The 24,763-nt window shown below is 44.1% G+C and overlaps 1 protein-coding gene and 1 pseudogene across 1 annotated transcript; both read right to left on the bottom strand.

Moving 5' to 3' along the window:
* Positions 1-1,350: 1,350 nt before the first annotated feature.
* Positions 1,351-10,594, bottom strand: LOC114586910 (vomeronasal type-2 receptor 26-like). The gene is made up of 7 exons (XM_077920622.1): positions 10,585-10,594; positions 8,912-9,047; positions 7,612-7,789; positions 5,894-6,754; positions 4,995-5,249; positions 4,279-4,405; positions 1,351-2,252 (listed from the first exon to the last, which is right to left on the bottom strand). The coding sequence occupies exons 1-7, from the start codon at positions 10,592-10,594 to the stop codon at positions 1,351-1,353; spliced, it is 2,469 nt and encodes an 822-aa protein (XP_077776748.1).
* A 1,295-nt stretch (positions 10,595-11,889) lies between these two features.
* On the bottom strand, positions 11,890-21,056 carry LOC114586911 (vomeronasal type-2 receptor 26-like; annotated as a pseudogene).
* Between the last annotated feature and the right edge of the window lie 3,707 nt (positions 21,057-24,763).

The raw sequence follows: 24,763 nt of genomic DNA, 5'->3' as shown, positions 1-24,763 counted from the left end.
GGGACGTGAGACTCAGTTATGAATTGGCACTATTAGGAGGCACCATTGAGCAGTGCACATGCAAGACCCCCATAGTTGATTTTGTGGGGAGCAATAACACAACTCCTTGCCAAAGGCGCTAGGGACCCCAGATACACACTATGACATGCACACATCTCAGCTAGGGAACCAAACTGATTCAGACAGGAATGACACAGGAGCCCAACTTTGAACTTTTATCAAGCCTCCTGAGACTGTTTCCACTGAAATTGTTCTTCAAGGTTGCAGGGGTTTAGAGGATTGAGGTTGAATCCTGACAAGACAGAAGTACTGTTTTGCAGTGACAGGGGGTGGGTGGCTGTGGGGGACTCCCTGGTCCTGAATGGGGTAACTGTGCCCCTGAAGGACCACGTGCACAGCCTGGGAGTCATTTTGGACTCACAGCTGTCCATGGAGCCGCAGGTTAATTCTGTGTCCAGGGCAGCTGTCTACCAGCTCCATCTGGTATGCAGGGTGAGACCTTACCTGCCCACAGACTGTCTCGCCTGTGGTGAATGTTCTAGTTACCTCCTGCTTGGACAACTGCAATGCACTCTATGTGGGGCTACCTTTGAAGGTGACCTGGAAACTGCAACTAATCCAGAATGCAGCAGCTAGACTGGGAGTGGCCGCCCATTGGCTCCCAGTACGTTTCTGAGCACAATTCAAAGTGTTGGTGCTGACCTTCAGAGCGCTAAATGGCCTCGGCCCAGTAGACCTGAAGGGGCGTCTCCACCCCTATCGTTCAGCCCTCACACAGCGAGAAGTGAGGTTGCAGGGAACCAGGCAGAGGGCCTCCTCAGTAGTAGCACCTGCCCTGTGGAATGCCCTCCCATCAGATGTCAAGGGAATAAACAACTATCTGAGTATCAGAAGACATCTGAAGGCAGCCCTGTTTAGGGTAGTTTTTTAATGTTTGAAGTTTTATTCTGTTTTAAGGGTTCTGTTGAAAGCCACCCAGAGTAGCTGGGGAAACCTAGCCAGGTGGGCAGGGTAGAAATAAAAAAGTTGTTGTTATATTTAACTCAATCAGAGGTCAGAATTGAGGTTTCCTGTGATGCCCTTCATTCTTAACCCAAGTTTGGATGAACATCTGTCAGGGATCCTTTTGCTGTGATTATTACATTAGACCCTGTCCAACTCTTCAATTATATGAGTCTATATTCATTAAAGTTCCCCAATGTTCAACATTATCCCCATTCCACTGATAGAAAGGATCCAGAAGGGAGTGTCTCAATTCTAATGTCACACTATTGAGTAACACATGATATAATCTCAAATATTTATTTAAACGTACCATATAGAATTGAACAGACAGACTTGTTAATTATTTTAATTCTTTCTTATGTTTAGCTGCTCTTTGCTATTCAGATCAGGTCTCAGTAAAATGACATAGCATTTTGGGGAAAAGATGCAGCCCAGTAACCCACAACTGGAGGCCAAGATGGAGAAGATCTCCACGGCCACCATGTACTTCCCCTTGGTACTCAGATACGTGGGAACAAAGGACAGCCATACCGTGCAAAAGATCAACATGCTGAAGGTGATGAACTTGGCTTCATTGAAACTGTCGGGCAACTTTCTAGCTAAGAAGGCCAGCGTGAAGCTGACAATGGCCAGGAGACACAGGAAGCCCAACACACAGTAAAGCATGACAGTCGACCCTTCATTGCATTCAAGCACAATTTCTTTTGGCATTGAGTGTTTGTCAAGGTCTGGGAATGGGGGAGTGGTTGCCAGCCAGACACTACAGATTGTGGTTTGAATCAGGGAGCAGGACAGGACTATGGAGATGGCTAATTGTTTCCCCACCCATTTTCTTATCCTGGACCCTGGCTTTGTGGCCATGAAAGCTAGCACCACAATGGTGGTTTTGGCCAATATGCAAGAAACTGCCACGGAGAAGATTATGCTAAAAAGTATTTGTCGAAGGAGGCAGGTCACAACCTCCGGTTGTCCAATGAACAGCAAAGCAGAAAGGAAGGAGAGCAGGAGGGCGATGAGGAGAGTGTAGGTGAGGCCCCTGTTGTTGGCTCTGACTATGGGTGTGTCCTTGTTCTTCATAAAGATTCCAAGCACAAGAGCTGTGATGCAAGAAAAGGAGAGAGCAACAGCGTCCAAGCTGATCCCCAGAAGCTCTTTGTGAGAAAGGAAGCTGATGGTTTTTGGAAGGCATGTATCCTGACCAATGTTTGGATATTGATCTCCTGGACATTGAAAGCAATCATCCATATCTGGAATCAGAATACAAAGAACATAGCAAGCATAAATGAGAATCTCAGCCCTTGCACCGTGCATCAATTCATTTATTTCTTCATTTGCAACAGTGTTAGTAGAACAAAAATATCAAAGTTAATCTTGCAGTAGGAAAGGTATATATCCCTGTTCCCAGATACAGGGGTATGTTCAGGCCATGTGTTTTAAAGGGATGATGAAATATTTTTAAAAATGCATTTTCAGAAGGTTTGAAAGTGTTTTAGATATTCATACACCTCAGACTTCATACTTTCTATATCGCATTTATGTGCATATGCAGTTTTAAAAATATTCATATGTTTATTAAAAGTTTTCAGAGGGAGAATACACTTGTACCTCAGAAGTCAAACAGAATCCATTCCAGAAGTCCGTTTGACTTCTGAAACATTTGAAAACCAAAGTGTGGCTTCTGACTGGCTGCAGGAAGCCATTGAAGACCCATGGAACTACTGAGAGTTGCAATTGAAATGATCTGGAAGGCACCAGGTTAGTGACATCTGGCATTGACATTAATAATAATAATACAGTGGTGCCCCGCAAGACGAACGCCTCGCAAGACGGAAAACCCGCTAGACGAAAGGGTTTTCCGTTTTGGAGACGCTTCGCAAAACGAATTTCCCTATGGGCTTCCTTCGCAAGACAAAAGCCCATAGGGAAATCTCCGGGACAGCGGGGAAGCGCAGCGCCTCTTCCCCACTGTCCTCGGACCTCCTCCGAAGCCTGGCGGGGGGGGCGGAGAGACCTCCTCCCGCCGCCAGGCTTCGGAAGGCCTGGCGGGGGGGCGGAGAGGTTTTTTAAAAACCCCGGGACAGCGGAGGACTTCTCCGCTGTCGGGGCGATTTTAAAATGCTGGCGGGTGGCAGCGCTGCCGCCCACCAGCATTTTAAAATCGCCCCGGACAGCGGAGAAGTCCCCCGCTGTCCCGAGGTTTTTTAAAATGCTGGCGTCTTCCCCGCTGTCCCCGGACCTCTTTTGAAGCAAGGGGCGGCAACGCGGAGAAGCGATCTTCTCCCCTCCGCCCCTTGCTTCAAAAGAGGGGACAGAGGGGAAGGTGCGCCTTCCCCTCTGTCCCCGGAGATTGCGGGGCAGGCAACGGGGAGAAGCAATCTTCTCCCCACTGCCCCTTGCTTTAAAACAGGTCTGGGGACAGAGGGGAAGGCGCGCGGCGCTTCCCCTCTGTCCCCGACGGTCTCCTTAGGAACGCATTGATTGATTTTCAATGCATTCCTATGGGAAACCGTGCTTCGCAAGACGAAAAACTCGCAAGACGACAAAACTTGCGGAACGAATTAATTTCGTCTTGCGAGGCACCACTGTAACAACAACAATAATAATAATAGTAATACAAACAAAAAACCCCCCTCCCACTGATCATTTAAAAGGGCATTGATGTCAATCAGCCCAAAGCCTGATTGAAGAATAGAACAACCACCACAGTCAAAGCAATGTGAATTCAATGTGTAAATTTAAAATTCCTGGAGTGAGTCGGTAGGTTGATGCAATGAAGAAGAGCTTCATGTTGGGGGCTGGCACAGGCTTGTTTAAATCCCCTGAGTGCAGACCTGGTTGTTCCCTCTGCACTGGCCAACCACTGGCCAATTTGGCAGGCTGACGTGGAGCAGGATTTCAAGGTAGGAGTGTGAGCCGAAGCTCACACTCCGGCAAGGATCGGACCCCAACCCAGAGCCCAGTATCATTGGCGAGGGGGGCCCTGGCTGTCCCGCAAATCCACCGCATACCTAAAATTGGATAAGCAGGCTTGTCCTCGAAGAAGCTAAGCACTTCTTGAAGCAGAAAAAAAAATGCAGATTTTGAAGCCTGGAGTTGCAAATCTCCTTGAACCATCATCCAAGGGGGTGATGATGTGCTATGTTGTCTTGTACAGAGAAAAAGGTGGATGTTAAATAATGTTGACTTTTATAAACTGATGTGGATAAGCAAGGTCACAGCTGTTCAATTTGATGAGCTATGGATTGGATCAACTATCTATATGAAATTTCTGACCTTTCCAGTTTGAGATTTTCCCTTCTGGACACGGAAAGCAATCATAGCAGCAAAATGGCTTTCCTTCTTTCTTGGTCCTGCTATAACCTGGATGGCAGTGGTCATTACACATGGAAAGGGGCTGTGACTGTGCATAAAAGAAATAAAAATGTGCTTACTTGAGATCTTATATATTGAAAATTTTATCTCAGTCTTCTCTATCCATTTAAGAAACGGCTTCACAGTGGGGTTGTGTAATAACATCAGTTCCAGAGGGCATGTCTGGCCCATTGAGAGATGTGACAGGAAAGGTCATGGAATGGATTTGACCCAATGAATTAAAAGCCACCTTCACCCTCTGAAATATTAGATTGAGATTTATACCAGCATAGGAACTCATCTAAATCTCTACCGTGAAAGAGGGGAACATTGAAAGGATAGAGGATTGCAAAAGTGCTCTTCAGCCACACCAGTGAGAGTCCAGGATGGCTTTAGATGGGTGGTTGAATCGTCATCAGATTTTCTCTACTACCAGCAAACTTTGACTAGAACAATGAAAAGGCCAAAGGACATTGCATAGCAATGAAGTTCCAGCATTATGCAAGGTGAATGTTTTGGTTCAAAAGCATGATTTCACTGGGGACAGTGAACTACAACCATTTGAGTATCTAGATAACTCACTTCTTGAATATTGAGGAAATTTATAAATGCACCCTGAAATATGCAAGGACTTGGACCTGGTTAAATTGTTTGGGCCAGATGATGAGATCCTCATGAATGGTGAAGACGTTGTCCAGGGAGGTCACTGCATCTTTCTTATCTTGGAGAGTCGGAGGGTCTATCTTTCCAACTTTAACCCTGAAGAAGGTCTGGTTTGGGAGTGTGACCCAGTTTATAATGTCAAAGCCAGCAGCCAATTCCCCATTTTGATCAAAGGACACCATTTCCCCCACACTGTTGTTAAATGAAATATTTCTGAGAATGCGGTGGAGCTAAATTATGAGGAAGAGAAATTGTAAGTGTGTAAAGGTGCAAAAGATGGAACTATGAAATATGGTGATAAAATAATTTACTTGGAGCGTTCAGATTGTGTTCCCTTAAAAGTCTTTATACAGGCCAATGGCATTAACAGTAACAATAAATCAGCTAAAATTCCAGATGAGCTCCATTTTTACCCAACAATGCCTCTGGGATGATACTATATGATAATAAATTATTCTTCTAAATAAGTTATTTCTGGGGAAATTGTGACTACCAGGCTGCTCATGGAAGTACGGACAACTCTTATAGCGATGGTTGAATTACATTTTAAAGCAACGGGGTGGGAAACTGAAAGAACGCTCCTCTCTTGTTCTGGTAACTACCTCCCACAAAACACACATAAATTCAATATGTGTTTTAAAATAGTTCCATTACAAAGTTTTACCATCACTAGTTATAGTCAAACCACTGTTTAGCTTTTTATAACTTGCAATAGGCAGGGTTTTGTTTTTGTTTTTAAGAAGAAAGTCCTTTCTTCAACCACCATTTAGATGCCAATATTCTATCCTTAATAATGATGCAAGTTTCTGAATCAGCTAAGGGTTGCTGTTGCACAAAATATGTGGTGGTGTCTTCCATCTGATCAGGCCATTACCTGCCACTGTTGTAGCTCCAGAAGCTTCCATCTTCCACCACGTGATATTCCTGTATATTTGATTTGTGATAAATAGCTGGCATGCAAACTATGTGCTATTGCATAGACTGCATTGTAGACGCTGTAACTATGAGCAGTCATGCCCATTTCAAACACAGAAACAGGAAGCATCTCCAGCCTCTCATTCCCAGAACACCTTTTCCTGTCCATCTTGTGTGCCGCAGAACTGGGAAATGAACACTCAAATGATTCTTCCCAGAACTCCCTGATGAAGCCATCTTCTTCTTCTGAAGCAGGGTTTCTGTTCTGAAGAAATGTGTGGAAAAGCAGCACCTCCTTTGAATGAACTGAAAGGGACAAAGCACCATGGAGAAAATGTATGTCCCAATCTCTTTGGAAGGGGAATGATGTGAAATCCATCTGGGCTGTCATAACCCAAATTTTAGCCATTGTCCTCCATGGCATATTCTCCATTTCTGCAATCTGAGGCATTCCTCTAAAAACCATCATGGTCTGAATTTCTCCATGCACAAGCACAACATGGGCAGTACTTGATATAGCAACACTGACTGTCTTAACCCCTTCTCCTACCATGTCTCCAAAGCCACTGGAAGAAGTTAGTTTGGGGAATTTTTCTATGAAGTCGAAGCAGATGCCACCCTGGGAAAGCAGAGGAAGTATGTTCTCTATAAAGCTCTCTGTGTTGTCGTCATCCTGGGAAACAACTCCAATCCACTTCCATGAGAAATGCAGAAGTAAGTGGAGAATTCCCTTGTACTGAAAGGCACCATTTGGGAACATCCGGTGGAAGAAGACAGCCTGAGTTTCATTATTCATGACTGGAGAAGAGCCATATATGAGCTAGTTTTGAGAAGGTAAGAGAAGAGAAACATTTCTCGCTTTGTGAGTATAGAGACATGACAAATTGTGTCATCCCCCCCCCCAAATTATGTTATCCTTGAATATCAAAACAAATCTAGTACTAAATATCTATAAAGAAAGATTGTTATAGATGTAATGAATCAGGTATATAATCTTAGAAAATATATTTGACCTGTGGTCCTGCTCACCCCATTCCTCACCTAACATCACTCTGGTAACTACATGGCCAATTAAGGTAGGGAAAACTTTCACATTCAAAATATCTAATGGGTAAAACATCTTTGGTACTGAAATCCTGCTATATTGAAGTAGCCTGGGAAAATTTAGCTAATGGTCCATCAAAGATGAAAAAGGGAGTAGAAAACTGCCTTAGGTCACTGAGCCATGAGGCCTTGTCCATTTTTTTTCTATTGGTACAAAAATGAATAAGATGATAGATGACGATAGATGATGATAGATGATAGATAGATAGATGATAGCTAGATAGATAGATGATAGATAGATAGAGATAGATGATAGATAGATAGATGATAGATAGATAGATAGATAGATAGATAGATAGATAGATTAGATAGATAGATAGATAGATGATAGATAGATAGATAGATATAGATAGATAGATAGATAGATAGATAGATAGATAGATAGATGATAGATAGATAGATGATAGAGATAGAGAATAGACCACAAGGTGTGTTTTTTTATTTCAATAATATTCTGAATGTGTCTCTCTATTTCAGTCTCAACTTTTCCAGTCTGCAAGACGCATCAAGATGGAGGTGAATGGCATTCAAATGACATGTTCAGCTTAGAGGTTCTCCACACACATGTCTTACTTGTGGCATCTTGTACATGCACAGGATAGTTGCCATGTGAAAACAGACATTAGAGTTTGGTCCCCCGATGACTGCTACTGGAGTATTCTCAACATCACACTTGTAGTTAGGGATGAACTTGGCCCGTCTAGAGAGAAGTTCTATGGAGGCTTGGTAGGTCCAGCTGGCACTGAAATGACTGTTATAGATGTGGAATCCAAGGGTGACATTGCGCAAGATTTGGGGGTTGGCATTGATCTCCTTCACAGCAAATGCCAAGGCCAGGATGTGCTGGTAGTTCTGAGTCAGGACCCTTTATCAAGTGTCATATGGTGAGAGTCATGTGTTACATTTTACACCATTGGCTTCAGTTCATCACATTCACAACATTTCAGTTCAGTGTATAAATTCTTTGCACATATATTGCACATAAATAGTTTTTAAGGTCAAAAGTAGTGTAAACAGGAGCTGGTTGTAAAACAAGGACCTCAAACTTCAAACATCATCTCATTTACAAACATACATTCATTCTGTTGCAAACAGAAGCAGCAGCAGCAATAGAAATTTGCAGCACAACTATACAGGCCAATGGGAATGAAGAGGACATTATCTGATACTCTGACCTGTCTTTCCATGGCTGCATTAGTGCCTACTTCTTAAGGCGTATCCAGGCATGCCACTTCAGTCAACATGTGCAAGCTACACTCCCTGATTCTATTCCCTTGGCCCTCCTGAAACTCAACTTCAAGCCTCTGAAACAGTTAATCCTGGACAAATATTTTCATTGGAAAAGACGCCTCAAAGCACCACTCTTCCTAAACTCTTGGAAATCAACTATTCTCACATTAGATTTACTGCCTGTAATGTTGATGAACAAACCCTGAAAGTCATTTTGCCATACCTCTCTCAGAAAGCAGGGAATAAAACACTAAACTAATGCAAATATATATCATTGAAACTCAAGACATTACATATAGTATCCCTCTGTATATCAGTTCCAAGAAATGTCCCACATATTTAGCATCAAAATGGAGAGATAGTGATCATCTCTATGAAGCACAATTGAAAGCAGTATGCTGTCCAGACTACTATGTAACGAGAAAATGATTAATCCGTAGTTTGCTCATCCTCGCATTAAAAAGAGGGACAGAGATTTCAGATATCCTCAATAATAATCCCCCAAACTAACTGACTGACCCTAAAGACAACCAATAAAGCAATATGCACTTCCAACAGTTTCCTCCCAAATCCCATACAAAAGGACAGCATGTCTGGGGAAAGTACCATTGAAACAATAAGATATGGCTTTAAAGCAACATACATGTGGTCATCAGAAAGTTCCTGAGCCGGATGTTGTTCAAAGGATATGGTGCTTGAAGATATGTAGATCTGAGAAATAATGCCAGCGATGATGAGGTCTCCTGACTGATAATATTTGTGAATGATAGGAACAGGTTCTTTGATTGAACATTGAGGGAGAGGAGCAAGCATGCATATCCCCTGGGACAGCAGCAGCGGCGTAGCGTGGGTTATCAGCACCCGGGGCAAGGCAAGTAATTTGCGCCCCCTAACCCGGGGCAAGGCAAGTAATTTGCGCCCCCTAACCCGGGGCAAGGCAAGTACAGTAATTTACTCTCCCAAGCAGCAGCAGCGAGGCTTCTCTTTCCCCCGCGCTCTCCTGGAGCTGCCTCTTTTCTTTCCTTTTTCCCCTTTCTCCAAGGCTTTTCGCTTTCTCTCCTTAACTGATTCCTCCTCCACACCGCGGCGTTTCCTGGCTGCCCCCCTCCCCCCTCTCTCCTCCTCGCTCTGCTTGCCTTTCCCTGCCCTGCCTGAGGGCGCCCTGAGGAGACTCCGCTCTCCTTTTTGACCAGGCGAGGTGGAAAAAAGGGGGGAAAGTCTCTTCCCGCCCCCTCGCCAGACTCCCTGCTCGGCTCGGCTCACTACCCAGGCGGCCAGTGGAGAGAGTCTTGAGCCGCTTAATTCCCAGCAAGGAATTAGCAGGCTCGCTCCACCTCCTCCTCCTCCCGACTTTGCTGCTGCTGCTGCTGCGCGGCTTTTTTCCTCTACCGACGGCACGCTGTGCCTTGGAGAGGTTCCCGCTTCCTCGAGGGGGGCCGGCCAAACGCGCCCCCCAAAATGTTGCGCCCGGTGCGGCCGGCACCCCTGGCACCCCCCACGCTACGCCACTGGACAGCAGTAGGAACACCACCACCCCAAATAATAACATCTTGCAGAGAGTTTAATGGTAGACACCAAGCCATCTGCTCTGTGATTCTTATTCAGCGGAATTTGAATGATCTCTCACCCAGCTGATTCGAGGGCAAAAAATACAGAATAAAGAATAGGTGGCCATTCAGAGCTATGTCTATAGGCCCAGCTCTGAGTGACTCTTAGATATTAATAACATCCCTTAGTCTTTGATTGTTATTTTGCATGGGACCAGTAGACCGCCCCAAGGATAGGGGGAAGAAGTACAAATAATGGTGATTAATTTGATAATTGCAGGCCTGTGAAGAACTTAATCTGATTCATTGTTTCTCTGCAATATTGCAAAAGAAAATATGTTTTTCACATCTCAGCTGAACTCTTCTCTGGAAAATCCTCAGTGGAAGGAAGTTTTAACTTGTTATAGTTACAAATGTGTTCACAACTGAGGTCTTAAAAAAACCCCAGCACAGGCATATAACTGGTTTGAATTGTATTTAATCACTGAGGTGGAGTCAACTTTTGCAGAAGTTCCAAATGGACCCTTATTTTGAAAACTTGAATGTTTTAGAATCCAAATGAAAAACCACATTTGGTCCTTCTTTGTCACTGCACCTGGGGGAAGGCAGTCAATAGACCTTCTTGTGCTCCCATGCCCACTGATAAGATGTCTGGCACATGGGCTCTGTCTGGATGAAGTGGGCAAGGCCTGGAAACAGACCAGAGGGGGGAATATTCCTCTATGGCCCACCCTGCAGATGCATTTCACTTTTAAAATTAATTACCCACCCTTCACCATGACGTTACAGCAAGTTGCAACAAATAGAAAATAAATTTTTAAAATAGATTCAAAAGAGTAGAATTTCAACATCTCCAGTTCCTCCTCCTCTCTCCAGCTGATCCAGCCTTTCACGGATAACACATGCTTTGAATATGAACAGGGAAATGCTTCCCTTAAAAAAAACCTGGAGATGTTTGGACTGTGTTTCCTAGTAGTCATGTTTGGTCTCCTTGTTGTGGTCTTCACTGCAAAAGAGAGAGAACGCTGAAGATACTGCAAGTCATTAGGAGAAACTGAGAAATCAAAGCTGATTTCACGGAAAGCTGTTGTGATCCAGACTTTTGCCCCTATTTCCTTCTCATACACACTGAGTATTGAGCAGGATACAATGATTTCCATTACATTGGTTACATAGCAAAGAAACATCCTGACTTGTCTCCAGAGGAGGAAAGGTTCACTTCAGAGGAGGAAAGGCTGATCGGGTTATTAAAATGATTCTAATTACTTTCTTTCAATGTTTTGGATAAGGCAACGCAAATCCCTCTGCTGTGGCTCAGGCCTTAAGCAACTCAGGCCTGTGACACATGTCTCAAACTTCAACACTTGCACACTGACATCAGCAGAAGTCATGTAAATCTTTTCCAGAGTACAAAACTTAAACAGACTGACAAATACTCACCTTTTCTCCACACAAGCTATTATAGCAACAATTATGGATTATTTTTTCTGGAAGTGCAATAAGTAGACAGTTGCTTCTGTTGATTAAAAATATAAGGTTTTGATCCAGACAGTTTTAGTAGTTTAGCCTATTTCACTCGGAGATAAGTACTATTATGAGTCTGAATCCAGCCCAGTATCTCACATATATTTTCTTTTGTCTGGATATTGAGAAGTCAATTAAACATAAATATTGTACATTAGTGAGACTATTCTATGTTTCATTTCTTTCAAACAGTCTATTGTAAATATGAGTAAGTCTAGATCCAAACCGCAGTTCACATTGTTTTTTATCTACACTAAATAAATAATAAAGAATGCAACAGTAACATAGGTCTCAGTCCAATAAATTACAGCACAATTTAGCCCATGTGTATTATTTTTCTTTATTAGATTCCTAGACTACCCTTCATCCGAAGATCACAGGGCAGTTTACAGTATAAAAACATAAAAATACATACCATAATAACAAAACCAATACACTCCCCCTCAGTATAAAAGGCCACAGGAATAATTAGTTATTTCTCTTTTTCCCTGGCTTAATTCCTGTCACTTACACATTGCTAATTTAAAATGGCCAAATAATTGAGAATATTTCATTGTTTTGTTCTTCTTAGCTGTTCCTTGTTGTTCAGCTCAGGTCTCAACAGAATGATATAGAGCTTTGGAGAAAAGATACAAACCAGCAACCCAGCACTGGAGGCCAAGATGGAGAAAATCTCCACGGCAACCATATATCTCCCCCTTGTGCTGAGATAGGTTGGGACAAAGGTCAACCAAACACTGCAAAAGACCAACATATTGAAGGTGATAAACTTGGCCTCATTAAAACTATCAGGCAACTTACAGGCTGGGAAAGCAACACAGAAGCTGACAGTGGCAAGCAAACCCATGAAGCCCAAGACGCAGTAAAACATGGCGGCTGAGCCCTCATTACATTCTAGTATAATTTCTTTAACAACTGAGTGCATGTTGAAATCTGGGAATGGGGTAGAGGTTGAGAGCCACACCGTGCAAATAGTGCTTTGAATCAGAGAGGAGCCAAGAACAATGGAAGCAGCCAGTCTCTTCCCCAACCATTTCCTCATTCGGGACCCAGGCATGGTGGCCATGAAAGCTAGAACGACAATGGTGGTTTTGGCCAGAACACAAGACACAGCTGCCGTGAAGATAATGCCAAAAGCAGTTTGTCGAAGGAGACATGTCAGCGTTTTTGGTTGGCCAATGAAGAGCAAAGCACAAAGGAAGGCAAGAAGGAGGAACATGAGGAGAGTGTAGGTGAGATTCCGGTTGTTGGCTTTGACAATGGGAGTGCCCTGGTGCTTAACAAAGATGCCAAGCACTAAAGCTGTAAGGAATGAAAAGGAAAGAGCCAATATTGCCAGAGTCATCCCCAAAGCTTCTTCGTAAGACAGGAAACTTATGACTTTTGGAATGCACGAATCCTGGGCATTATTTGGATACTGATCCTCTGGACATTGCAAACAGTCGTCCATGTCTAGAAAAGAAAACATAAGGTTTGAAATATGGAAGCCCTGTTCACAGCGGAATAATCAAGAATAAAGGAATAATAATAATCACTAAGCGGACACATGGGGTAGCCAATATTAATTCTACAAAACCTAGAAAGATGGGTTCTAGGGAGATGTGTGACAAACATATCTCTGTCTTTCTTATGCAATTATATATTCAGGATACTGTACTCAGAGATAGTAGGTGTGGAACCTAGTTGTGGATTCCAATCAGAAGTGGATACTATCCCTGGAAATTTCATCCAGTTCTGTAAAAAAAGGGGGGAGAGCATTCCATAGATGGGGAGCCACTACAGAGAAGACCTCTTCTCATGTTACCACCCTCCAGACCTCTTGAGGAGGCGGCACACGAAGGAGGGCCTCGGAAGATGATCTCAGGGTCCAGGTAGGTTCATATGGGAAGAGACAGTCCTTGAGGTATTGCGATCCTGAGCCATTTAAGGCTTTATAGGTCAAAACCAGTGCTTTGAATTGGGCCCTGAAACTAATTGGTAGCCAGTGCAGTTGGACCAGGATTGGTGTAATATGCTCAAACTGGCTTGTTCCCTTGAGCAACCTAGCGGCTGAATTCTGCACTAGCTGAAGTTTCCGAACCATCTTCAGAGGCAGCCCTAAGTATAACACATTGCAGTAATCTAACCTAGAGGTTACCAGAGCATAGACAACAGTAGTTAGGCTATTCAAAGTAAAATTAAATAACACAGCATGTGCAAAGAGATAGTTAAACATCTCGAGATTAAGTCATATGTGAAAGTTTTCCATTATACTACTTACCCTTCTGGTTTGAGATCTTCCCTTCTGGACAGGGAAGGCAATCATAGCAGCAGAATGGCTCCCCTTCCTTCTTGGTTCAACTATAACCCAAATGGCAATTGTCATTACAAAGAGAAAGGGGCAGTGCCTGTACATAAAATCATAGAAACATATATGCTATAAACATGGTGTCCCCAGACTGACTCCAACATCTCCATCCCTTAGGACAGGTGTGGTGGACCTTGAGGTCTTGGCAATGCTTGCTTGGAATATGGGTGTTGCAGTTCAGAAAAAGAGCTGGAGAGCTGAAGGTTCCTCACTCTTGCCTTCTGGGAAGGGCCATAGCTCAACAGTAGAATATCTGCTTTGCATGCAGAAGCTGCTGGGTTCAATCCCAGGCATCTCCAGTTAGGGTTCAGAAAGACCTTGGTCTTGAACCCCAGAGACCAATTTCCAGTCAGTGTCAACTATACTGAGCTAGATGGGTGAGTTGTCTGACTGGTTATAAAGCAGCTTCCTTTGTTGCTATGTATATTGAATGGAATGTAAGAAAAGCAGTGTCTAGAAACATCTCATCATACCATTAAACTTATTTATTTCATTTATCACTTTGATACAAAACAACCTGAAGGCATCTTACAATATACAGAATAAAGTAAAAATGCAAGAATAGCATAAGAGGGTAAAAACACAACAAACAACAAAGCACTAAATAGCATCATGCACTAGTTCTCATAGAGTTGTATGCCTTATGTGGTCCATGCTGTTTGGACAAGTGTGTGAGCAGGGTCTTCATTGCACCAAGTCTCTATAATTAGCCATATGCATATGTAAACAAACATGTTCACATCTGCCACGCAACAGGCAAACATGGCAGACACGATTAGCAATGGCACAGTTTGTGGCGTGCTCCAAAGGGTGTGAGCCTACCTGCCAGTGTATAAATGAAGATGCAAAGGAAGATGACTACAGACAGATGCTTTGCCATGACACTTTTTAGACAATGTGCCTGAACCGTACCTGGTTAAATCTGCTGGGCCACACAATTGCATCCTCATGAATGGTGAACTGTTTGCCCGAGGCGGCTTGTGGGTCTATCCCACCAACTCTTACTTGAAGAATGGACTGGTTTGCAAATGTCACCCAGTTCATTATATCAAATGCAGACTCCAGTTCTCCATTTTGGTTGAAATAAACTTTTCCCCCAGCACTATTATTAAAGACGCTACTTCTCACCAAGTGGCTGAGCTAAATTCGGGAGGGGGAAAGAGGATGGGAATAGAAGAGGAATTAATCACTATATAGGTAAAGGACCCCTGGATGGTTAAGTGTGGCAACTATGGGGTGTAGCGCTCGTCTCACTTCAGGCCGAGGCAGCCGGCGTTTGTCTACAGATAGCTTTCCGGGTCATGTGGCCAGCATGACTAAAGTGCTTTTGGCACAACAAAACACCGTTACAGAAGCCAGAGTGCATGGAAAGGCTGTTTACCTTCCCATCACAGCAGAACTATTTATCTACTTGCACTGGTATGCATTGGTATGCCAAGTTGGCAGAAACTGGGACAGAAAAACGGGATCTCACCCTGTCGCACGGACTCGAACTGCCGACCTTTTGACTGAGAGGCTCAGTGGTTTAGACCACAGCGCCACCTGCATCCCCAAATATAACTAGATATAGCAGTTACAGATAGGTAGCCGTGTTGGTCTGCCATAGTCAAAACAAAACAAAAATCCTTCCAGTAGCACCTTAAAGACCAACTAAGTTAGTTCTTGGTATGAGCTTTCGTGTGCATCTGAAGAAGTGTGCATGCACACGAAAGCTCATACCAAGAACTAACTTAGTTGGTCTTTAAGGTGCTACTGGAAGGAATTTTTTTTGTTTTAGATATAGCAGGTTGATGATGAGCTTTCCCACTTGAGGGATATGAGGAATGGGTCCTTCAACAAAGGATTTATAAAGACTAGTAGTAGATGCAATTGTAGTTGTCAAGCACTAAAAGCCCTACATCTCCACCATCTTCTTTGTCATCACCTTCATTCCATCAAGAAGAATGCTTAACAACCAAGCAGCACAAGACAGAGAAGAAGGAAGGGTTACAGCCTTTCAAGCAGCCTTTACATCTTATGAACAAGTAAGGCTTGTTACTACATTTTTGTGTAGAATAAAGGAGGGTTGAGCTCCACCAACTGAAGGGATTTTTAAAGAGGTTTGAAGAATTCACAGGGGATAAGGCTGCCAGTGGCTGCTGGCCATCATCTCCATGTTCCGCTTCCATGGTTGAAGGCAGGATGCCTCTTTCCTAGGAATCAAAATTGGGGTGAGCCCTGTTGCAATCAGGTCCTATGGGCACCTGGCTGGACATTGTGAGAAGAGGATGTTGGAGGAGATGGGTCATTGGCCTGATCCTGTAGGATCTTCTCATGTCCTCAGGTAAGTGAATGCAGACAACTGACCTTCTGTATATGCTTTCTTAGTATATTACATTACTACTACTGCTTGGGGAGGGACGCGGGTGGCGCTGTGGGTAAAACCTCAGTGCCTAGGGCTTGCCGATCGCATGGTTAGCGGTTCGAATCCCCGCGGCGGGGTGAGCTCCCATCTTTCGGTCCCAGCTCCTGCCCACCTAGCAGTTCGAAAGCACCCCTAAGTGCAAGTAGATAAATAGGTACCGCTTTATAGCGGGAAGGTAAACGGCGTTTCCATGTGCTCCACTGGTGCCGGTTCGCCAGATGCAGCTTCGTCACGCTGGCCACGTGACCCGGAAGTGTCCTCAGACAGCGCTGGCCCCGGCCTCTTAAGTGAGATAGGAGCACAACCCTAGAGTCGGACACGACTGGCCCGTACGGGCAGGGGTACCTTTACCTTTACCTTTACCTTTACTGCTTGGGGAATTTGCTTAATTTCAGCAAGATTTTATATGATGCATCTTTTCATGAAAAACAATTATACGAAAGAAACAGGCCACTCTGCAGCAGCTGCCATTTGGCATTGAATAAAACTCCTGTTGCAATCTCCTATTAGTGAGATGAAAGGCCTATCCCCATTCAGGATGAGTCCTCACTGAGCTCCCTGGCAGCTTCTACTGACAGATGTAAAACAGATTCATAAAACAGTGAATCATGTTTTCAGCAAGACATGCAATTTGGTCTTTAGATGCTAACCACTAATAATAATAAAAATAAAATTATTACTGTCAGGGGTTCAGGAGCAGAGGGACAGGATAGGGAGGAATTAGAGACCGAGGGAGAGGAATCCGAGGGAGAGGTCAGCGATGATAGCCATCCGAGGTCTCTAAGTCTCTCCAGCGAATCAGAGGATTCACAGAAAGGGGCTCCCGTGGTCAGAGCTAGGGGGTTGCCAGAGGGAACACCCCAGGAAGGAGGGGCCAGAGAGCAGCAGCTGGAAATCGGGACCAGCTTCCCCACCGGAGAGCAGTAAGGGGGAGGAGTCCCAAACATCGGCAGCAGGCAGCTTTCCGTCAGCGGAAGGACATGAGTCAGGGTTAGCCACGCCTGCATCAGAGAGCGAGGAAACGGTCAAAAGGAAGGTCGGGGGCAGCGCGCGCGCGCCAAGTTCAAATGTACAAGAGGGAGGCGCAATGAGCAGCCCGGAGAGGGAGCCGGGTCCCAAAGCACGCCGAAGAGAGGGGGAGGAGTCCGAAGGGTCCGCTTCCGAGGCGTCCAGGAAGGAAGGCACCCAGGGGGGTAGTAGGACCCAGAGGAGGAAGGAGAAACGTAGGAGGTGGAGTAAGGCTAGAGTCTTAAACTGGTGTACAGGGGGCGGAGACTCAGACGAGGCTTCGCTGGTCTAGGGTCTAGACGTAGAGACGCACGCTAGGGTTTGAAAATGGGAACTAAACTTCAATAAAGACTTTGTACAGCTCTGCTGGCTAGCGTTGGTCTTCTGTGAGCTGGGACCTGGGGGCCGTCTCTGACAATTACCTATTCAGGTTGAGTAAGTTAAAAAGTTAGGTGAAGATATAACACGATTAGGGAATAGAGGATATAGCAAAAAACAAAATTTAAGGTGGTAGACCACTAGTCGAAAAGGAGGAAAGTCATAGGCTCATTGCAACCAAAAAGTGTGTTAATGAAAATATAATGTGTGATGTAATGATAATATATGTAAAAATTAATAAAAATTGTTATATAGAAAAAAAGATGCTAACCACTGTTGGTGAGAACAGAAACTTTTCAACTCCTCTGGATTCTTCCCCTTTTTATTATTTCCAAGGGTATGGGGAGCATTCCTGCATTATTGCGCTCCTGATCTTACCTTCCACACCTGTTGATTCCAAAACGTCAGCCATCCTCCATCCACGATTGCTCTGTGTTTGAATTGAGATGAATGTGCGGCATGCAAGGCATGTGCCACAGCATAGACTGCATTGTAGATGCTGTAGCTGTGGCCAGTCATGCTCGTTTGAAAAATAGACCCCGGAAGAGTCTCCAGCTTCTCCTCCCCAGTGCAAATTTTGCCATCCTGCATATTTTCCCCAGAGTCAGGGAAATAGCACGCAAATGCCTTTTCCCAGTATACCTTCATAAAGCCATCTTCTTTTTCCAAGATGGGATTTCTCGTCTGAAAAAATTCCTGGAATCCCAAGACCTCCTTTGAGTGAATTGTGAAGGACAGAGCACCATGGAGGAAGGCAATGTCCAGATCTCTTTGAAAAGGAAGTGATGTGAAATCCATCTGGACTGTCATGATCCAAACTTTCCCATTAGCCTTCATTGGTATACCTTCATATTCTGACATTTCAGGAACTGCTCTCAAAAGTGTCATGGAATCAATTTCACCATGAATGAGCAACACATTGACAGTACTTCTCATGGCAATATTAAATGTCTTGAGTCCATCTGTAACCACGTCTGTAACACTGCTAGAATATGTAATTGTTGGAAATCTTTCCATGAAATCAAAGCAGATTCCTCTCAGGATAAATTTTGGAACCACGCTCTGTATAAACCTGTCTCCATTCTCGTCATTCACAGTCAACAAACCAGTCCATGTCCACCTGAAATGTAGCAATAACTTGAGAATCCCTTCATATTGATGGTCTAGATTTGGGAACATTTGGTGGTAGAAAGCAGCTTCAGTTTTCATTTTTCCTACTGGAGCAGAGCCATAGATGAGCTAAATGAAGGGCAGGAAATGTGATGAGATACTTTTAAAAAAGGGTGAGGTGGTTTACTTTTTAACTCGTATTGGCAGCAGTTGAAATCCAATCTAGATTTCAGATTTGTTGCTGTTGTTGTTGAGTGCTGATGACCTGGGAGTTTTTCAGTTTTTCTCAAGCTTAAGAGAAAGTGTTGGGATTCAAAGGTACAAATATGCTGGCCAATTCTCTAAACCAGAGCTTTCCGAACTTTTCATGTTGGTGACACACTTTTTAGAGATGCATCATTTCATGACACAGTAATTCAATTTTACTAGCAAACCGGAGGTTAAACCAACACTTTTCCAGCCCTGGGAGGAGTGTGGGGAGCATTTGTGTGACACACTACCGTGTTGTGACACACAGTTTGGAAAGCTCTGCTCTAAACCAACTATCCTAGCAAAGGAATTCACTTTGTCCTCACTTGTGAAACTATAGTGGCAGAAAGTATATACTGAAAGAGGGTTGTGCCAGTCTACTCAAACAATTGTGTGCATTTGCCTTTCATGGTTGTGCCATGTCTTACATTCACTGGCATGTCAGGGCTTCCACCATATTCTGTTGTTGCATTAGAACTCCCATAATCTATGAGCCTGACCAAACTGCGGGAGGCAGTGGAAGACAGGAGTGCCTGGCGTGCTCTGGTCCAGGGGGTCACGAAGAGTTGGACACGACTAAATGACTAAACAACAACAACAACAACAAAATCTATGAGCCCTGACCACGCTGTCTGGGGCTGATGAAAGTTGAATTTCAATCACATCTGAAGGACACCACACTGGTATATTTACTGTAGTCCCTCAGCCAGTTTACTTCAAGCATAGATCAGCACAATTAGACACAAATATTTTTATTAAGATATCCGTCCAGGTCTTCACCATTTATTTCCATGGCAGTTATCATATATTAAGCAATAAGGGGAAAGAGCAAAGGGAAAACAAATGAAAAAGGACAAACACAGTGACCGTTGTAAAGGTACAGCTGATCACCAGAACTTGCAAAGTGCCATGCCTTCGCCTCAAAAGAAGACCCAATGGTCTGGGTAGTTTGACATCATGAGAGCTGCTCTGGGAGAATTTTACCTGTGGAATCTTGTAGATGCTCAGTATAGTTGCCATGTGGAGACAGACTTCAGAGTTAGAGCCTCCAATGACTGCAACGGGGTTATTCTGGAGGTCACACTTGTAGTTGGGGATGCATCTGCCATATGTAGAGAGGAGTTCCAAGGAGACACGATAGGTCCAGCTTGGGCTGAACTGACTGTTGTAGATGTGGAAGCCCAGGGTGAGGTTGGGTAAGATTTGGGGGTTTACATTGATCTCCTTTACAGCAAATACTAATGCCAGGATGTGTTGGTAGAGCTGTGTCATGATCCTGAAATGATAGTTATGTACATGCTGTGCCACAGTGTGTTTCCTTCTGGGTGGGACATCTGCTACACTTCAGTTGAGCTAATAATATTTTACAGATCAATCTATCTCAGTCTAGGGAAATCTGGGGGAACATTAGCACACACAGATTCCAGCCCTAAACTGGGGGACTAAGCCTTTTTTAAAAAAGAGTTTGACTTACACAATCCCTTTTGCTAAGGTTGCTTCTACTGGGATGCTAGGTCATTTGAAGGAAACCCAATGGAGTATGGAGTAGATCTCCACCTGCCCCAGCACTGCCATGCACCTGGGAACATCTCCCCTTTTGGGGGCTTACCCTGGCCTTGTATGAGCCAGGTGAGCTCCAAATCAGCTGGAATGGGAGACTTACATCACTGTATCTCTGTCTGATCTGGGATGAGGTGTTTCAGCTGGCTGAGCCCAGGCTGATCCACCTTGCAGATCCTGGCTTTGAATTGCTCCTTAAGCTGCTGAGGGAAATAGGCTGGGGATGTTAGATCCATGGCTGCCACAACTAAAAAGACAACAGGAAGGTGATGATTAATGTGTCTTAGCTACAGGTGTGGTGCTATTATTTGACAAAGGCAGGGGAAGTTGAGCTGCCATTCTTCTCCCATTCACTGGATCTAACACTGATCTATGGGCCTGGCTCTTCCAGGGAAAATATAATAAATATGTGGTATCAGAGGATTTTAGAAAACAAATCTTACACAATGTCATCAAAGAGGTCACTAGAAGGACATTTTTCGAAGTCTATTGAGTTGAAGAATATGTAGATCTGAGACATAATACCAGCAATGATGAGGTCTCCTGGCTGGTAGTACTTGTGAAGAATAGGAAGGGGATTACTGATGCTGCATTCAATATTAGGAATCTTGCCTGTCACCTGAGGCAAAAGCACTGGTAGCCATAGTACAAATACAACCATCTTGCATGAAATAATTCTTCTTGTACATAAATTCTCCCACCTCCACATTCTCCTTTGCTGAGTCCTGTACTGCAACCTGTGCAGCATGACTTAAGGGGAAACTAGGGGCTGATTTGTGGCTCAGATGGTGCAGGATAAAGTCTCTGTTATGAGACGGACCAAGCGCTGGCTATCTCGTCATACCTTGGAAATGTACAAGGGATATTAGTAGGATCCTCCTATTTTCGTTAATAATAATGCAGCTCATAGTTCCTTTATATGGGGAGAAGTGTCTTCTATTCTTATGTTAATAATTACAAGGGTGATGATCACATTAGTATGGTTTACAGGCACTTAGATGTGATGGCTGCAATCATCCAGTTTATGTCATCACCTAGTTGTGTTATGGAAATTAATGGGTCCAGGTGATGCAATTTGTAGCAAGAAACTAGATGGATGTAACTATAGTAGTTAGGGGCAGATGATGTTTATATTCTCAACTATGCACTATCAGGGACCATTATGCAAATAACATGCTAGGTGCACTATACTTGAAAGTGAAGTTGGGCTGCCTGCTCTGTGCAGGTCTCAGAGGTCTATATGAATAGAGAGAATGAGGGTATTTTGTGGGTATTTTCCAGAGTTCAAAAGTAGCAGAAAAGTTTCAAAAGATTCCCTATTAATAATATGATGTTTGAAATCCCCTTGAAAAAATATTGTGTGTGGCGGGAGTTTAATATCCTTGAGAACCAGCCCTAAGTTTGTATCTTCTGCAGTCCTGACTTCTGTTCATTTGTAATGAGACGCCTAGAGAGCAAAGGATCAACTCAGCAACTCAGCAGACTCTCCACCTCTTCCCATGCCAGAGATTGCCCGCCTTGTAAGGTCTGCCAGAGACTATTCATTGCCTGCCCAGTGATACACTGTAGAAACTTCCAAGCTTACTTAAGAAGAGGTTGACTTCTTCAACCCTGGTCTGGTGGAACGCTCTGTCACAAGAGATCAGGGCCCTGTGGGATTTGACATCTTTCCACAGGGCCTGCAAGATGGAGTTGTTCCGCCAGGCCTTTGGTCAGGGCTCAGCCTGACTCCCCTTTTCTTTTTGTATAAGAACTAATATGAAAGAGGCCTCTCACCATTCTCACAGGCCCATATGAGAACAGCGTAAACAGTTGGGCCTGATGAACATTTACTGTTCCCAACCCTAACCCTGCAGAAAACCATCTAATTAGACTTTAATGTGATTTTGACCTGTTTTTAGGAGGTAATTTAATTATTGTTTGATTTTATACTAATGTTATATACCGTATTTTTCGCTCTATAACACGCACCTGACCATAACACGCACGTAGTTTTAATAGGAGGAAAACAAGAAAAGAAATATTCTAAACGAAACAGTGGATGTACAATTTTTGTGGTTCATGCTGTGGCCACAGACATGTGATCTGACAGTGAGTTTGGAGTAGCCCAATGCAAAAATCCTGAGGATCCATGTGGATCCGTGCTTTGTAACCACGTTTTAAGTGGGGAGGGAAGGAAAAGCACTCAAGGGACAAGGAGCACGCGTGGGGTGGGTGGAGAAGGATGCTGCTAATAATGAAGAAGAGGGGTATAAGGGGAAAAGGCTCCTCTCCTCTCCCACTTTGCTCCTTTAAAGCAAGCAGGCTCTGCTTTTCTTCCTCCTCCCCGCTCATCCCCGGCTTAGCGAGCTGAAAAACTTTGCTGCTATGTAGCAAGCTGAGTGAGGAGGAGAGAGGGACAGAGAGCCCTGTTCCCAAAACCCACAAAGAAGTACTGCACAGCACAGGTTGTCCATTCAATATTGCAGGGGGCACAGAATGCAGGGGATTGGATTAGCAGAGAAAGCATTAATTTTTGCAAATAAGTGATTAAAAATGAATTATTTTATTATTATTTTTCTCACATAGGATATTCATCACTAAGAATTATTATTTTTATATTGATGTTTAATGTTTTGTCCTAAGGGCGGGGGGATGAATTGTAGCACTGGCATTTTTATCCCAAGCATGCTCTGCTTCCTCATAGATTCAATATTTGGAGTCATTGTAAAGGTAAAGGTAAAGGTACCCCTGCCCGTACGGGCCAGTCTTGACAGACTCTGGGGTTGTGCGCCCATCTCACTCAAGAGGCCGGGGGCCAGCGCTGTCCGGAGACACTTCCGGGTCACGTGGCCAGCGTGACATCGCTGCTCTGGCGAGCCAGAGCCGCACACGGAAACGCCGTTTACCTTCCCGCTAATAAGCGGTCCCTATTTATCCACTTGCACTTGAGGGTGCTTTCGAACTGCTAGGTTGGCAGGCGCTGGGACCGAGCAGCGGGAGCGCACCCCGCCGCGGGGATTCGAACTGCCGACCTTTCGATCGGCAAGCCCTAGGCGCTGAGGCTTTTACCCACAGCACCACCCGCGTCCCACGGGAGTCACTGTAGCTCAGCCTAAATCCCCCTTGTCTGTCATGCTGGTGCAGCTAGAAGGGATCAGGCAGATCTGCTGAATTGTGAAGTTCTGAGACCTTAGAGAGCAATTCTTTCTAATAGTGTGAGCTGTTTCATAAGGGGACAGGTGGTCTTGCATGCTAGTAGAACCCCCTTCATTAAAAGTTTCTAAGCAGAAGATGGATAGCCAGCTTTGCAGGACTGTGTGGCAGAGTTGGACTAGATTATCTTTTAGGTAAAAGTCCATGATCTGACAAATATTTTTCTGGGAGCAGTTTTGCTCCTGTTGATGCATAACAGCATCCAAAAACACTGCCGAAATCATTATCTACTCTGCAATTATCAAAATGTCTATAATCTGCCCAGAGTGCTAGTAGCCTTCTAGAAGCGAGTATGAAAAGGTATTGATAAAAAGACTGAAATGATGATAAGGAAACCCAATGTTCCACACCCAGCTAAGATTAGGGGGAGGAGAGAGGCAGGTCTCTATCATTTGGATAATTCCTCCACCCATCCCCATGTATAGGACAAGTCTGAATATTGTGTTTTCAATTAGAATTCAAGGCACACTTCTGAAAAACTGCTGAGCTTAATGGTTAGGCAAAGGTAATAAGTCCATCTGAGAATTATATCCCCAGAGTCTTCAGCAATCTAAACCATCAGGGCAGTGGCTTGTTTTATACACACAGAGAGAGGATTTTGCACATGCATTGGGATGCTGCTGCTTCTGATCCTGCTGCTTCCGAACATGGTGTGCTATGTGCATGCAGTTAAGTGCACCAGAAATAATCCCGAAGATGTTCCACATGAGTGGCACCAGTCGGGTGATTTCCTCATCAGTGGGATAGTGTCTCAGCTGTCAAATCCTGTGTTCTCCATAGTTTCCTTCAACCAATACCCTTCTCAACGCTCCCTGATTAAGTCCCCAGTGTAAGCAAAAGTTTTCATTTTTAATTTAGAAGGTCTGTATATCTGCATGAATAATTGCTTTTTTGACTTGGTTTTTAAAAGAAATATTAAAGGTTGAGAAAAGGACATTCTCCAACATATGCGTAATTAGGCTGTGCTTGTACTGGTAACTGGATATTTGGAAATATTAGCCTTATATTATCTATTATCTATTTATATTATCTATGAGAGCCAGTGTGGTGTAGTGGTTAAGAGCGGTAGTCTTGTAATCTGGGGAACCGGGTTTGCGTCTCTGCTCCTCCACATGCAGCTGTTGGGTGACCTTGGGCCAGTCACACTTCTCTGAAGTCTCTCAGCCCCACTCA

This window comes from Podarcis muralis, chromosome 16 (assembly GCF_964188315.1).
Source record: "Podarcis muralis chromosome 16, rPodMur119.hap1.1, whole genome shotgun sequence".
Classification (NCBI taxonomy): Eukaryota; Metazoa; Chordata; class Lepidosauria; order Squamata; family Lacertidae; genus Podarcis; species Podarcis muralis.
This window is presented reverse-complemented; position numbering and strand designations above follow the sequence as displayed.

Excerpts from the sequence above, each read along its gene's own strand:
- LOC114586910 (XM_077920622.1), bottom strand. Across the intron at positions 7,790-8,911 it reads GAACTTTCTGATGACCACAT|TCATTTCAGTGCCAGCTGGA; the intron begins GTATGTTGCTTT and ends CATCTATAACAG. Across the intron at positions 5,250-5,893 it reads TGGAGCTACAACAGTGGCAG|CTCCACCGCATTCTCAGAAA; the intron begins GTAATGGCCTGA and ends CTCATAATTTAG.